Raw genomic sequence first — 17,002 nt, 5'->3', positions numbered from 1 at the left:
GTTTTAGGGTTGACGGAACTATGTTTGTCTTACAGTGGACGTAGCACACACACCGGACATTGTTGGAGCGTTGGTCTACAATGGATTCCCTCCTGTAGCATCGATCTGGTCCGTCGACTGGCTCGGCCGACATACTTCGTGCCACATAGAGCATGCATGCATCCACTGAACCAGATCGATGTTGGGTTGGTTTACATGTACATGTACAGGGACCCGAAATGCGTGTGTCAGAGATCGTACTTGCGTGTACATGTACCATCCGTTCCATCCACTAGCTGGGCCGACAACCTTCGTGCCACATTGTTCACATTGTCCAATTAACACTTTGTATAGATTTTTTTGGGTCAAAAATGAACGAAATAATGCAACTAATCTGAACGTAACGTTTGGCATGTATCAAACCAAGTTGCCACTATTCCTAAAAAAAGAACCCAGTTAGCCACTAATTGCGCCAAACATATCTCGTAATTACCAACGAAAATGGGTTGACAATTATTTCTGGAAATTCTTGGAATGAATTTATTGCTCTTTCTTTTTTAGAGAACAATAAGTTAGAATGGTGGGCGGCGGGTTGGCACGGGCAGGGCGATGGCTCGGGCTTGTGTGATATGTGGTTCGACCCGCGGTCAGTGCACATGTTTTGGAAGCCCCGAAAAGATCGCGCTCGTTAAAAAAAACTTGCATCGAAGCGCATTACTTCAAAATAACTAATTAACCCTACAATCACGGATATATACCTTCCCATTCTACCGCATATCTACCCTATCCTAACCACCCCCATCTACCTTGCTTCTCCTCACATAGCCATTGCCGGGATCGTGCCATCGCTTCTCAAGCGACCACACCGACGCCGGATTAAAAAGGTCTCCTCCACGGATTCTCTCATCTTCGATTGCAATGCTGACTATTTTTTCCATTGATTCGACCAACAAGTAATTTCCGAAGATATTAGAAAATCCAGCTTTTGCCATAGTTGAGTAGTTCTGGTGTGATTCGAGTACAGGATGTCATGGAAGAGCTTTTTGATTGATAGTTTGTAGTAGTTGATCGTACGAACTGATTATGAATATTTTTTCACGATCGTATTGTTTCGAATTAGTTGGATGAGGGTGTGGATACAGTTTTCATACTATGGGTATATGTGTTGCTGTAGGGACCATGGTCTCAGAGGCGCATAACAACCGTGCGGAGTACGACAAGTCTTTGCATGAAGCGCGTCGGGAGATCGACTTGAAGGTGCAAAAGGATCGCGCTGAGGTAGATAAGAAACTGAAAAAAGAACGTTCATACGTGGACAGGATGATAAAGGAGGAGCGTGAGGAGTTTTCCCGTAAGATGGCGAAGATGCGTCTTGAGATTGAAGAAAAGTATAAGAGGGACTGTGAGTACATGGAAAAAAAGTTTGTCTTAGGCTACAAGGAAATGCATCAAACATTGCAGAAGGACCGTAAGCTTGTGGACAGTATTATACAGACAGAGCGAGTCAGGATGGATGCCTATGTGTTGCAGGCACGTGCGGATATGGACAGTAAGCTGCTACAGGAGCGGTCGGACATGGATTATAAGGCCATGCTGGAGAAGGTCCGCTTGGAAGGACATATGTTAGAAGACCGTGCGATCTCACGGCCACCCCGACAACATGTCTTCAATTATTCTCCCCCTGTAAGTATCTCGCACCAATTCTATATATTAAGGACCTACGTATTCTATGATATAAACATCTTCAATTTGTGGCAACCTTATGTCGGCGATTGTATGTAGGCTAAGCATCATGAGACAGCACAGTCGCCATTCACTCGAGACATTGTGATAGAGTCACCCGTTCAATGCCACATCAGTCCACCCCAACAACATATCGTCAATTCTCCCCTTGTAAGTACCTCGCAACGATGCATACCCAAGATATGGTATGACCTTTCAAAACTTGTGTGTAAACCCACTGTCTACGTTTCATACGCAGGATAAGAAACGTGTGATGACAGAAAACTGAGGTGATTTGGAGGTGGTGGAAAAATTCACGTTTTTTCAAAAACTGGCTTAAGTTAGACCAAATGGTCCCTCCGGGAATGCGGGCATTTTTTCGACCACCTCCAAATCACCTCAGTTTTGCCACACATGATCTCTTCAACAAACAAAACTAGGTTTCCAAGTTTTTGTATTTTTTTGAATTTTTTTAATTTATAATGCCCTTTAGACTGACTGCTGAAAACATCGGTCTATGCCTCAAGGTGGCATTGTAAAATATATTTTTTTTAAATTTTCTTGCATACACATGTTTTGCACATGTGGGTGACCATGTACAAGAAAATTTGGGTGATTTGGAGGTGGTGGAAAAATTCACGTTTTTTCAAAAACTGGCTTAAGTACCAAATGGTCCCTCCGGGAATGCGGGCATTTTTTCGACCACCTCCAAATCACCTCAGTTTTGGCACACATGATCTCTTCAACAAACAAAACTAGGTTTCCAAGTTTTTGCATTTTTTTGAATTTTTTTAATTTATAATGCCCTTTAGACTGACTGCTGAAAACATCGGTCTATGCCTCAAGGTGGCATTGTAAAATATTTTTTTTCAAAATTTTCTTGCATACACATGTTTGGCACATGTGCGTGACCATGTACAAGAAAATTTGGGTGATTTGGAGGTGGTGGAAAAAATCACGTTTTTTTCAAAAACTGGCTTAAGTGACCAAATGGTCCCTCCGGGAATGCGGGCATTTTTTGGACCACCTCCAAATCACCTCACTTTTGGCATACATGATCTCTTCAACAAACAAAACTAGGTTTCCAAGTTTTTGTATTTTTTTGAATTTTTTTGAATTTATAATGCCCTCTAGACTGACTGCTGAAAACATCGGTCTATGCCTCAAGGGGGCATTGTAAAATATATTTTTTTCAAAATTTTCTTTCATACACATGTTTGGCACATGTGGGTGACCATGTACAAGAAAATTTGGGACCTGCATGCAAGAGTCGGGGACCTGCATGCAAGAGTCGGGGACCTGCATGTGAATAGTGATTCATCAAGGCCTTGACAGCTACTGGCACAGCGGCTGCCGCCCGATTTGCATGCAGCGAAGATGAACGTGCATGGAGGTTTTTCAAAGATTTCCAAGCACACCCCAGTGGGCCCCGCTTATTTAAAAAATACGTCAGTCATTATTGCTCTGTAAATGAAGAATATGCATGATGATTATGAATATGCATGACAACCATAGTAAGGGTGAAGAATCATAGTGCCCAATTTTTCGAAATACATCATCATTCTTAAAGTTGGACATCAAATGATACACACAGAAAATGGAAACGAAAGATGTCGAACTAATACAGTAACATGGCAGTACAACCGCACTTCACTAAATTACTGTCACGATGAAATAGAATGTAAAGACCACGTCACACAAAGCTGAATGGCACACGACTTTCTCTGGCGCGTTGTCGGTTCATGTTGTATGTAGATATCACAGTTCAGCCTCGAGATCCTACACAGAAGAATACAATAAATCACATAGACATCAATTATGAGTAAAACACATGCAAAAAAAATTATGAACATATTTCGTACCTCTAGCAATTTAGCGCATTTACGTCGATTGTGACCTGGTTTCTTGCAATAGCCACAGATATTCTGTGATCTTAACTTCTTTGTCTTTGCCTGCAGCCTTTTCTTCGGTGCACCTCGTCCTGGCACATGCACGGGATCCAGAACCTTATCAACTTTCTGCGAGTGCGGCATCAACGGGCCAAACCTAATGCTGTTATGCTGAGCATTAGTTGACTCCTTGCTGTCAGCTTGTTCAAAACTTGATTGCTTTCCATGATGTTGTGCTTGCAAAAGCATCTTTAGACTAGTCCTCATCAGAGTGGCATGCCTAGAAACTTGCGGTGTGACTACAATTCCGCAACTCGCGGTACCTCTGCAGGCTTACCGAATAGTCATACATCTGGTTTTTTCTGGTAGGTGCGTATGCACATTTTGCATTCATAGTCCACCTAGTGGGAACGCAACAACCGGGCAGAATTGTTTGTTTTAAAATCCCCAATATGTAAAAAATGTGGGAATATGGTGTGCCTGCGCATTCCAGCTTACGGCAAGAACAACTCACCCTGTGCAAAAGACCTCCTTGCTCTTCAATGCGCACTCCAAACTTTTTATCCATTCTTTCCTGCTTGGACACAACATAAGTGGAATCTTCTGATCCATCTAGTATCTCTCTGATCTGACATTTGCTGATAGCATCTATGCTCCATAAGACCATCTTAAAGACACTAGGTGTGAAAACTGTTGCGGCGTGTTTCTCAAGCGGCGAAGCATTTTCCTCTGTAAATGGAACGGACTGCAAGGCTTCGACGTCATGGAGAGCTTCGTTAATCCGTCGCGACGCAAGGCAACACTCATAGTGCTCTAGCATTTCAAACAACGACATCTTACCCTCAAGATGCGTATGTAGCACAGAGTTCAAGCTCTCACTCCTCTGATTGCTGCTCAATCCTAGGAAATAACGCCCCTCAAGATATGGAGCACACCACAACTTTCTCATCTTATGCATTTGATGCAGCCAAGACTCCTCACTGGTTACTTTATTCCGTTGTAAGAATTGTATCCATTTTATCTCATGCTCTTCAATGGAAGAAGTATCATTAATGAAAGATCTGAATTCCTCCTTTACGTCGTTATCATGCAGATGGCGTACAATGTTCTACTGAATGTGCCATATACATAGTCTATGGTTTGAGTCTGGCCAGACCACTCTTATTGCTCTCTGCATTGTAAGGTCCCCATCTGTGATCACAGATATCGGATGCTTCTGTGCCATGCAATCAAAAAAGGTCCGCAACATCCACTCATATGCTTGGCTTGTTTCATGAGAAATTATACCACAGCCAAATATAACAATGCTGCGGTGGTGATTCAACCCGACAAACGGCACGAATGGCAGATTGTATTTGTTGGTTCTGTATGTGCTATCGAAAACAATGACATCTCCGAAAGCCTCGTAGTCAAGTCACGATTGACTATATGCCCAGAACAGTCCCTTCAGATGGCCATGCTCGTCTACCAAGTACTTGAAGAAAAAATCCACATCTCGCTCTCGCCTCGCCATCATGTGCATGATCGCCGTTTTAGCATCACCGGCACTGATTGTCTCCTGCTTATTAGCATGGCAGAAATTATAAATGTCCCTCTTTATGCATCCAACCTTATCAAATCCACCGTATTAAAAGGACAAAATATCCATAATACGGTATTTGCGGATCCCACATTTTTCCATGTCCGCAATGTCCGCTTTCTGCTCATCGCTAATTCGTCTGTGCGAATGCAGCAGACAAGAAAGATCCCGTGGGGCTAGAGGATGGCTGTGCTCATCGATGAAATCCTTGACAAACCACCGACCGGTTTCCTCCTGTCTCGTAATGACCAATTTAGCATTACACCCAACACGAGTTAAACTTCGTGGCCTCCTCTTTCTATCTTCCATCTTTCTTTTCATGTGCTTCTCTTCGCGAAACCCTTGACGACTACACACAATTTTTCTTAAAATTATGTATTTGTTGGATCCATCCCACTCAACGTAGCTTTTCCTCACACTAAAACCTTTTTCAAGAGCATATTTGTTGTAGAATTCATAGCCTTCAGCCTCACTATCAAACATCTTGCCGACAACATTTAGATACTCGAACATACTCTCATCACTTGCATACGCCATGTCTTCCTGCATATGACATGTGAGGGAAACCAATCATTAACATCTTTCTGTTTATCAATGTTGCAGGTGTAAAATAGCTCATAGGCAAAGACAAGTGCATGCAAAAGACTTTGCTGGTTTGACATGTGAGGGAAACCAATCATCAACGTCCAACAAGTAGTATCTCATCTTCCTTTAAACTATATTTCATGCGCTATGCAAACCTAAAGTGACGATGACTTTAATAAACTAAATTAAGTGAACTATGGAACCAGTATCTCATCTTCCTTTAGTATATCTCATCTCAAACATCAAGGAAGTAAGCAATGCCCTCAACATCTTACTTAAACAAACATGATGTGATTAGCTCAAGAGAAACTATGCCACGATGAAGCTTTCCATTCGTTGTTCTAGTCCGTACCCAGATCTTGTGGGGTTGAGGTTGTACTGCATGCACGGTGGAGGGGCGCAACGGCCAAGAGAACGAGCAGAACGCCAAGCCGAATTCATACCTTAAGGATGGTACGCGCAAAGAGATGGGATCGCCCGCCGCGGTCGCCGCCGATTCAGCCGGCGCAGATCCGGCCTTCTTCTTCTTCGGTGACGGCGTGGGGGGCTGGGGTTGGTTGGGTGGAGGACGAGGACGATGAATTTATTCCTCTCGCCGGGCAGGTCGAGGACGGAGAAGGTCAGGAGCGGCGAGCGGCGACGAATAGATCGGAGGAGGATTCTGAACTGGATCGAGTAGACATGGATCTGGTCCTCAGGTGATCGGTTCAAGAAAAGATATTTCCCCCTAGACCATTATGCCCTTATCGCAATTAACATATTAAATTTAATCAATTAAAATTCCCCGCAAGATCTGACGGCTAATAAAAATCAGACGTGATCAGACATGTAAGTACTGCTAAGTACTCCGAGTACTAACCCAATCACCGTAAAACAGCTCATCATATAAACCACAAGTGTTCATGCTCACAAACGTGAGTACCCAGCTTATACTGAATCCAGGAGATATTCAGGGAGATAAATTCATGAGAAAAGTATAGTTTTCATCCCTCAACTCTAGACTTCGCCAAAGAGTTCCGCAAAGCTTGGAGAGGCGTGATTCTGGACCATGGTTCAGCCGAACTTATGGTCGATGACGTACGATTCAACATCCTGCTACATGTGGATCCGCGTCATGCATTGTTTAACATGCAAACAGCTCCCATCATGCATTTTTTAATCAATCATGCACGGATCCTTATGAAAAGTGTCCAGAGATCAATGGTGTCGAGCGTAGGTTCGGCTGAACCATGGTTCCGTATAACATTTTCGGCAAAGCTTGATCGATTACAAGTTACAGCCATTGCACAGGTAACCTAGTGGTACATTATTTGACGTAAACAGAATGCATATCTATCTAACAGGGTGCAATGCTGTTCTCCTATTGTGAACTGCAAGAGCTTTCAACCCTGTAAAGCTTTTCCATGGAATTAGAGCTGAATGACCTTCAACTGCATGCGGCAGGCCTGACTCCACTCGTGGACTAGTCTCGATATTTCCTTCCACATCTTCATCGGTTTCAATGGTTTGAATTCCATTACTGCACATATCACAAATGACTTCAGAACAAACTTGTACGAACTGGTGTAATTTAAAGATTTTGCCAAATGCCAGTAACAAAAATGGAGAACAAACTAGTACAAGAATGTTGACGTGGTACATGCGGTGGGATGGATGATTGCATTTGTTGGTTAAATGCAAAATAGATAGAAAGACATGCATCTAGTTATCTGTAGCCAATACGGTCTCCTAAGGTTTGTAATTAAACTAGAGCCCCTGTTCCTCCGGTCATGGTTATGCAGCAGTTTCAGTAAGCTAGGCAATGTACACGCATTAGGCATACATGGCGCAACATGTTACAAGATCTAAAATATTCTTGTAAAGAAAAAAATACAGAGACAACCGGGTGCTAATTAAGCTACCAACAGAGAAGTTGCTTCAGTTTAATTTAATTAATTGAACAAACAATTTACAATCTAACGTAACTACCTGCTACTAGCATAGTCATATCAGAGAAACAGAGGCTCTGGGTGGCTTCCTCCAGCAGTCGACAACCACTTTGTGCCTGACGGTGACAGCTCGGGAGTGAACAGCATGGGGTTAATAAGAACAGTACTAATAGCACTACAAAAGCAGAGCAACGCTGCTTAATTCTAGCTAAGCAGTATGCACGTGCATGTGATTTGATTTAATTCCGCATATAGAAGCGCTGGTAGTTACACAGACCACATAAGTGGATGCTAAGCTACCAACACAGAAGATGCTTGAACAAACGGTTTACACTTTACAGTACTACAAAAGCAGAGGACTGAATGTAGCTTCAGGAGGCTGTAAAGGAAAACTTAAGAAACACTAAAACTTTCTGAAGAAGGGCAACTCTACATAATTTTAGCATGCAAACCATCAACCAAAGCCGGAATTGTGAATGGTACAGCAGATTGCAATTAAGCTGGAACCAATGGAGCAAACCGTCACATACTAACTACCACTAACCTAGGCAGGAATTTGCCCGGTCAAAAGTAATCGAACAATGCAATCTTACATAATACTCAAATCGTCTTCAAAAGAAAGAACCGCATCATCCGCATGGGCCATCACATTCAACAAGCGCCAATCTGCCTCACCTCCTCCAACTGACTGACATTAGCTATCTTTTACACCGTAGTCCGTAGTAGAAACAAATGCAACAGCCCTTCAGTTGCAGAAGGCCTGCCTCCACTCACAGGCTAGCCTTGGTATTTCCTTCCATGCCTTTGGTTCGAACGGTTCAACTTCCGTTACTGCAGATATCACAAATGATGTCAGAATGTAACATGAAAATGTATACCACATGACATAGAGAAAATGGAGAACAAACTTGTACAAAATGTGTTGACATGGTACGCATGATGGGATAGACGACTGCATTTGTTGCTTAAATGTGAGAGATAGAAATACATGTGTACCTTCAAGATGGGCATCAAGACGTTTGTTGATGCTGTCGAGTTGCTGTTGCAGGTATATAGGGAGCTTCTTCATAGCTGGACATGGTTATAGGTCAATGTCGCTTGCTTCAGCTCTTGCAAACAATCAAGCTTCCTATGCCGCCCGGTTACCATCTCAGTGATACAGACCAGCTGGGTGACGACTGGACAAAGACACAGCTAGCAATATGCCCTGTTGCCGCGAATGCGATATCCCCTCGCCGCAGAATCTGAAACTGAAATCCCTCCGCGAACCAGAACCACAACTGTCATCATCCGGTCCGTGACAAACATAAACTTCCACGATGATTGATAGCCTCAACACTCAAACAGGCATCGCTCCCAACATCTACATGGACATAAAAAAATAATAAATTAATTAATCTCAACGCAAAGAGAGCCCGAATATCAACAAGCATCGACGTCACTAACTAAGACACAAACAAGGAGAGAACCCTTCCAGCACAGTCTACATATGTGTCAGTTTGAACTAGTAACGATCCCCTAACACTTCAGTCTTGGGTGTCATCTCCAGGGCTAACTACTGGGTATATATTGCCCAGGAAAAACCACACGGACAAAGAGGTTCCTGACCAGGCAAAAGACACCTCAAAACCACTCGGACAAAGCCGAGTGGTTTCCTCCAACTGACTGACATGACACCTCGAAGCCACACCTGCTGCTGCTCAGTTAATCAGCTTCGGTGATGCAGTGTTGGAGTTGTCTCCTCTAAATTTTTTTTCCGCGTAACATGGCTATTACTATGGCATAATCTAGATATGAGGTCCAGCCCACCTCCAAGTCAATTCAACTGGGATCTATCCCACACCTTTCTGTCACCAACTGCAAAAAATTTAGTCAAACAGGACTAGAATGTTCACACGCCTGAGGTTTTCACTTAACCTGGAAAAGCATTGAAGCAGATTAAGTCTCAGTTTAAATACTACTACTATTTGAAACTAAGTAACAAACGCTGGAACAAACTAAGCTTCTCCTAAATCTGGGAATTGTCCCAAGGAAATAAATTGTGTAGTTTACACTACAAGAAGCTGTAAGTCTGAAGAAGATAATGTTCAAAGTTCAACCAAACCTGATTGATTACAATCATGACATGGCCTAGTAGTAAATTATTTGAAGCACACAGAATACATGCCCTTTGCATTTGGTTTTCATCCTGCTTACCCCGGTTAACAGCCAGACAACTTTGTTCTCCTGTATGAATTGCTGGAACAAACCAAAGCCATATTAGGTTGTCTCAGCCTCGGATGTCATTCAGTGATGCAACTCAACTCAACGCAAAGCAGGTCACCCTACACTATAGGCCCCAAACAACTCTCGCTCGAGAGCTAGCACAAGTGAATAGTCACCAATTTCGGTGTTCATTGAAGGATCTGATACATCTGAAGTAAATGCATCTGAAGAAGATGACTGATCACCAATTTCGGTAGGCTGCCTCCACTCACGAACAAGTCTTGGTATTTCCTTCCATGTCTTCGGTTTAAATGGTTTAAATTCTGTTACTGCACATATCACAAGTGATGTTAGAAAAAACTCATACAAACTAAGGTTACCTGAAAATTTATGTCATATGACATTTAAATAATGGAAAACAAACTTGTACAAACATGTTGACGTGGTAGATGTGATGGGAATGGATAACTAAATTTGTTCTCAAAGATAGAAAGACGTGCATACCTAAATAATGGGCATCCAGTTCTTTGTCGTCAATGCTGCCCAGTTGCTGCTGCAGGCATCTAGGGAGCTTCTTTATACCAGGACAACCTGTAATTCTAAGCCACTTTAGAGACCCGTATGCTTGCTGCTCATTCGGCAGTGATGCAAGGGTTCCGCATCTATGAAGCAAAAGGGATTCCAACGATGGGGGGTGCTCTCCTGACAGAGACTCCAAAGATGTCAACCACATGTTACTACTAATGCACAGTTCCTTGAGGGACGTGGGCAGGAGAATCCCCCCCAACATGTTAGTACAGGAGTATATTTTTAGAGATTGGAGACGAGGAGGAAGTGAATGCTTGCTTGCTGCTGCCGATGATGGCTCTGGTACATTGATGGAAGCAACGACTTGTGGTTTCTGGAGCTGATCTAGCTGACATGTCAGGACTTGAATACTAAAGCAGCTAGCAATAAAGATGGTCTCTAAGGATGGAGGGAGATGTAGAACTGCTGGTAAACTACCACAGCCAAGTAACTCTAGATCTTCTAGGCATGGACAAAAGTGATTCGCGGGTGATACAGCAGTGCGCACGATTGCCTCACTGCAAGAAGACCCATGAACTGACTTTGACATGCCCTGCTGCTTGCCAAAAATGGACTCAAGCTTACAGCACCCATAAATATTCATTTTCTTGAGAGATGCCGGGACGTTGAACATCTCTACCAAACATGGACAATTTTTCAATAGAAGAGACTCCAGACCTGGTAGATGATGACTCCTTATTGCTGATGGCCCAGGAAGAGGCGGTCCATATCCAATCAGATTTTGGCAGTGTGTAATTGCTAACCTCCTCAAGGATACCAAGCTTTGGAACACTTCCCGTGGCCAGTGGACGAGCACATTGCATCTACCAATTTCCAACTTTTCAAGGTGTACAAAATAGTCCCACAGCTCTAGTGCACATGGTCCAAAGAATGAGTTGCAGCAGTCTAACTTCATAACTGCAATAGGGGATGTCTGGTTCCATTTCTCCTTGCTGTCCACCGGTACAATTGAAGTCCACTGAGCCCCTGATGTTGTTTCTGTGTACTCTAGCTTCAATACCAGATTGGTCAACGAAGACAAATATCTTTCTACCCAATGGAATATCTCTTGCTTGCCATCTTCAATTTCCAATACACTGAGTTTTGGTGCTTCAGGTAAATCTATCAGCTTTGGGCAATTCTGAATTGATACTTTCTCAAGCTGGGGAAACAACATATGTTCCCCTTCAGCAGCACCATCCCATCTCTGAAAGCTCTCCAAGCCATTGAGTTTGAGTACATTTAGGGCAGGAAACGCTGAGCGCACCAATCTATAACCACCTCCACTACATGGTTCTTGAAGAAATGGTGCCTCGGGCAAACCTATCAACTTTGGGCATTTCTGAATGGATAGTTCCTCAAGCAAAGGAAACAGTATATATTCTCTTTCAGCAGCAGCATCCCATCTCTGAAAGCTCTCCAAGTCATTCATTTTGATCACCTTTAGGGCAGGAAACGCTGAGCGCACCAATCTATAACCACCTCCACTGCACGGTTCTTGAAGCAATGGTGCTTCTGGTAATGCTAACAACTCTGGACATTTCTGAATTATTAGTTTCTCAAGCTGAGGAAACAATATCTGTTCTCCTTGAGACTCTTCAACTGCATTCCATCTCTGGAAGCTCTCCAAATTGTCCAATTCAAGTACCTTTAGGGCAGGAAATGGTGAGCGTACCAACCTATAACCTCCACCACACGGTTCTTGAAGCAAGGATGGTTCTGGCAGCGCCGTCAACTTTCCACAATACTTAATAAACAACTTATCAAGCACAGGAAATATTATTTGTTCTTCTTGCCTCTCATTTCTTTCCCACCATCTCTCAAAATCCAACAGATGTTCCAGCGTAATCTCCTTCAGTTTAGGAAAACTGAAGGATGTACCACACCTGAACAAAACTTTCAATCTTTCACAATGAAAAAGATGGATGGCCACCATGTTTTGCAACATGCACATCCACTTGCCTCCATAGGAATATATCTTCAGAACCTGCAATCCATCATGTGGTTCAAAATTGTCGAGCACATTGCTGTCCCGAACATAACTCCATCTTAAAGTCAGTTCTTTGAGATCCTTTTTGTTTCCAAGATTTGCCACTCTTGCCTCCAACTCTATAACATTCTCTACCCGACGTAGCTCTAGCTGACCACCTAGGTTTAAATGCTGCAGCTCTGCAACATCACTGCAATCAGTGCCAGTAATTGCTGCTACAAAACATGTAAGTGTTCGTAGGTTAATGAGTTTTCCAAGTTCTGGAGGCATGCTGTTCAATTTAAAACATCCATGAGTGTAGAGGTGACAGAGGGAAGTCATATACTTCATTTGCCTCGGAAGTCGAACAAGATCAGAGCAGTTGGAAAGGTCCAACATTTGCAAATTATATAGAATACTTATATCTTCAGGAAGTGCTTCGATACGACTTTCTGAGAGATCAAGGTACCTCAGGTGATGCAGATACTTTGGTTTCAGGAGAAATATTTCTGTTCTCATACAGATTTGCAAGGCATGCAAAGAGCTGTACTTTGATAGATGATGTAGTGAGCTCCAGACAACATTATTGCATAATAGTGTTTGGATAGCAGAGGATCGTTTCTCCATAGAATGATTCAAAATACCTTCTATATTTCTACTCAACAAAAATAAGTGACGAGTATTATCTAAAAGCCACTCGTTTTGATTTGATTCCTTAGTTCCAGCAACACATTCCTTTTCCATAACAGATATTGCAACATCATGCATGAGATCATGGATTTTACATGTAGTTCTGGGATAATACCTCATGGAATAATACCCCCCGAAGTCTTTACTTTCCTTTATGTCCAGAAAGAATGACCTTGAGGCAAGCTCAATGAAAATATGTTTTCCAATGGTTTCAAGATTATCTTCCTTGTGCTCTGGGATAAAGCCATTTGCGATCCATAGTCGGATCAGCTTGTCCACATCAATTTTGTAATCCTTTGGAAATACAGCACAAAAGGCAAAGCATTGCTTCATGTGTGATGGCAAGTCATTGTAGCTAAGCTTTAATATTGGCAGAATTCCAGTTTCCAAAGTGCAAATGCTGCTTCTAGATGATATAGCCTTCCACTCTTCGACGCTAGTCTTGGTACGAAGTACAGAGCCCAGTGCAGTTGCAGCTAAAGGAGAGCCAGAACATCTGCTTACAATCTCATCAACCATCTTGCTTAACTCGACAGGCTTTTCTTTCTCGGAACTGAATGCTCTAGCCTCAATAATTTCCTTTACGAAGCAATCCTCCAAAATATTGAGATTGTAGGCTCTACCTGCACCCATAATTTCAGCGACTTGTTTATCACGAGTTGTTGTTAACATTGCACTACCCATGCCACCATGTTGAAGACAGACCTTCAGCCTTTCCCACTTATAGACCTCTCTGTTCCACACATCATCCAGTACAAGGAGAAACCTCTGTCCACTAACCAATTTTTTAAGTCTCTCGAGTGGTGGTTTGTCTGTATCATTATTTTTGTTGGGAGATGCTTCAACTATACTCTTAGCCAGGGAGTTCACATCAAAAGTATCAGAGACACAGACCCAAAGTAGCAACTGGAAATGCTTCTGAATTTCAGGTTCATTGTATATGAGCTGTGCTAACGTGGTTTTGCCAAGGCCACCCATTCCAACAATGGGTACAATGGTGAGATCTACATTGGTAGATTGACCAAATAGTGTATCAACAATATTCTTCTTATCTTTGCCTCTAGATCTGCCAACAATTTCTCTTGGGTCGATGATAACATAATCTGTTTGCCTCCACTGCTTGGAGACTGGTGGTTGTGGTTGGTACTTGAACCCAAAGACCTGCATCTCTACTATGAGTACCTCGATGGCCTGTAGAATCTGGCAAAGCTTGCGACCCATTTTGTAACGGAACACAACACGGTTGTGAGTAGGGTAGAGTTTGATTACATTGAAGCCGAGCTTGGTGCAGTGCCCATTCTTCTTGGCTTCACGTCGGAGTGCTTCGTATTTGAATTCGTCAAAGACTTCATTTGCTTTATATGCCACTATCTTGAGCTCCTGGAGCCAGGCTTTCGCACCTTCTCTGTGTGCCGTTGCCTGCTCCTCGGCGTCGGTGATGACATCAAGGATGGCTGGAAGCTTGCGTTTGAGAATTCTGTGCTGCTTCTCCATTCCCTCCATCACCTTGTACTGGTCCAGGAGGGAGCTGGACGCCTTGTTCATCAGCATGCACACCAGTGGCCGGATCGCCATGGTAGCCACCAACTCCGCCATTGTAACGCTCACAGCCCCCTCAACACATGCAGAACACAAGAAAACACAAGCTAGTATAGTGCAGGATGGAGAAGAGAATGGTGTGCAGACAAACCAATTGGTGTTATTAACGATATGATGTATATTTCAAATGAATCAGATGGCAAAACCGAGGCACCAAAGACAATGCGCACTTCAATTACAAATCGTCCACTTGAATATATAATTTATTTTAATAAGTTACACGCTCCTCCGTTCTTCCTGGGATTAAACGTAGAATTTAATTCTGTTGACACATAAAACAAACGTAGAAACTAGAAACAATTCGAATAGCCATGATGATCGAGATCATTCAGACATAAACGGTACACAAACAAACCAAGTGTGAGGCAACGATAGGTATGTGAGACAAGAGAATTACCATCACAGCAAAAGGAGCATAGATGTCAAGTCATACATACTAGAACAAAGTTAACATAAATTTTAATGATGCAGGTTTTAAATTAGTCAGATGGTGAGATGGCTAAAGCGACGCACTGACACCCATATGAGACAATTTGCACTTCAATTCCAAAGCATCCACTTGTAGGCAGGAAAAATATAATTATTTTAATTAGGTACACAATCCTAAGATGTTAGGATTAAACGTAGAATTATAATATGTTGACACATCAAACAAACATAGAAACTAGAAACAGTTAACAATAGCCGTGATGACCGAGATCATCCAGCCATACACAGTGCTCAAACAAACCAAGTGGGTGTTATCAACAATGCATGTCTCAGATTAATCAAATGGCTACACCGAGACAGCAACAGCCATGTGAGACAAGAGCACTACGATTACAGCAAGAGGATCATAGTTGTCGAATCATACATACTAGGACAAAAGCTTACACAAATTTTAACAATGCAGGTTTTAAATTAAAACCAAGGGACTGAAGGACATATGAGACAATTTGCACTTCAATAAGAAAGCCTCCACTTGTAGGCAAGAAAATAGATAATCATTTTAACCGGTTACACACTCCTGCGTTCTTCTTAGGATTAAATATAGAATTTTAAGGTGTTGCCGGTTGACACATCAAACAAACGTAGAAACAGCTAGCAATAGCCTGATGATCAAGATCAGCAAGCCTTACATGGTATAGAAACAAACAAAGTGGGTGCTATTTAGGATGTAGGTTTCAGATTAATCAAATGGGTACACCGAGGCAGCAATGGCCATGAGACAATGTGCACTTCAGTACCCCAAGAAAACATCCATTACAGCAGGTCAGAAAATGGAGTTCTTTCAAACATGATAAATGCACTACCATCACAGCAAGAGGATCACATATTTCAGCATACAGGGTACAGACTAGGACGAAAGCTAAAATAAATTTCAACAGAACATATTTGATGACAGTAAACTACCATTGCAGCATTGAAGGCAAGACGGAGTTCACGAGCATACTATTTCAACCGCCCCATCTCACCTCGCTCGCTCTTTCCATAATACGAAACAATGCAACAGAAAAGGAAGGTCAGAAGAGAGTGGAGATTGGGGGTCAGCAGAGTACCGTGAGCGGTGGACGGCAACGGCGGTGGTGGGAGGCGGGATGTGGGTTTGGCGGACGCGGAAGGTGAGGATCAGGCCGAACTCCCTGCTGATGTTACCCATCGTCGTGTAGTCACGACATGAAGCGGTCTGTACGGCGTTGCATCATTTGTTTCCTCTTATCATCAAGGCTCCATCCACTTGGATTTCATCCCTATATTCTTCCTTCCCTAAAATTTATTGAAAATATTTTACCTGGATGTTTACACTATGCAACTGTTGTGTACATACAGCCTGAGATGTGTTCTCGATCGGGCCAATCACAAGAACAATATGTAAGCTGACCATTAGCGATGCAGGCACCGACAGCCATCTGACGCTGCATGCGCTGCCATTACAAAACGTACACTTGCAGGCAGGAAGATAATTTTGTTTCAGATACGTTCGATGCGTATCACATGGGCAGTCACATGCTTGTCGCCCAATACGAGGAAGAAAAGTGATTCTCTCGTCAGACATGACATTTGTTTTATGGATTGGAAAGATATGCCTTGCAAAGTGCAAAAAAAAGAAGGCCCATTGACTGTTGTGCGGATGTATTAACAGCAGAGATGATAGCTTTAAGGTTTGGGCTTAATATTGCACAAACTGCTGGGTGTAACAGGCTGATGGTCAATTCAGATACTAGCATGGATGTTGTTGAAGCAATGAAGGAAGGAGTGGGAGCTGCCATTGCAGAAGATTGTTATCAGATGCTAAATGATTTCCCACTTA

The 17,002-nt window shown here is 42.7% G+C and overlaps 1 protein-coding gene across 1 annotated transcript; it reads right to left on the bottom strand.

Moving 5' to 3' along the window:
• Positions 1 to 9,884: 9,884 nt before the first annotated feature.
• Positions 9,885 to 16,452, bottom strand: LOC123184595 (putative disease resistance protein RGA3). The gene is made up of 2 exons (XM_044596697.1): positions 10,392 to 16,452; positions 9,885 to 10,216 (listed from the first exon to the last, which is right to left on the bottom strand). Exons 1-2 carry the CDS (start codon positions 14,707 to 14,709, stop codon positions 10,002 to 10,004), a joined length of 4,533 nt encoding a protein of 1,510 aa, XP_044452632.1. The 5' UTR covers positions 14,710 to 16,452; the 3' UTR covers positions 9,885 to 10,001.
• Positions 16,453 to 17,002: the final 550 nt, after the last annotated feature.

Source organism: Triticum aestivum, chromosome 1A, assembly GCF_018294505.1.
Source record: "Triticum aestivum cultivar Chinese Spring chromosome 1A, IWGSC CS RefSeq v2.1, whole genome shotgun sequence".
Lineage (NCBI taxonomy): Eukaryota > Viridiplantae > Streptophyta > Magnoliopsida > Poales > Poaceae > Triticum > Triticum aestivum.
The sequence above is the reverse complement of the archived record's forward strand: the minus strand, read 5'-3'. Positions and strand labels throughout refer to the sequence as shown.

Bases quoted from the DNA above. Each gene is read 5' to 3' on its own strand.
- LOC123184595 (XM_044596697.1), bottom strand. From the start codon at position 14,709: ATGGCGGAGTTGGTGGCTACCATGGCGATCCGGCCACTGGTGTGCATG. The intron at 10,217-10,391 runs GTATGCACGTCT...TGATATGTGCAG, and splicing joins ACTGGATGCCCATTATTTAG to TAACAGAATTTAAACCATTT.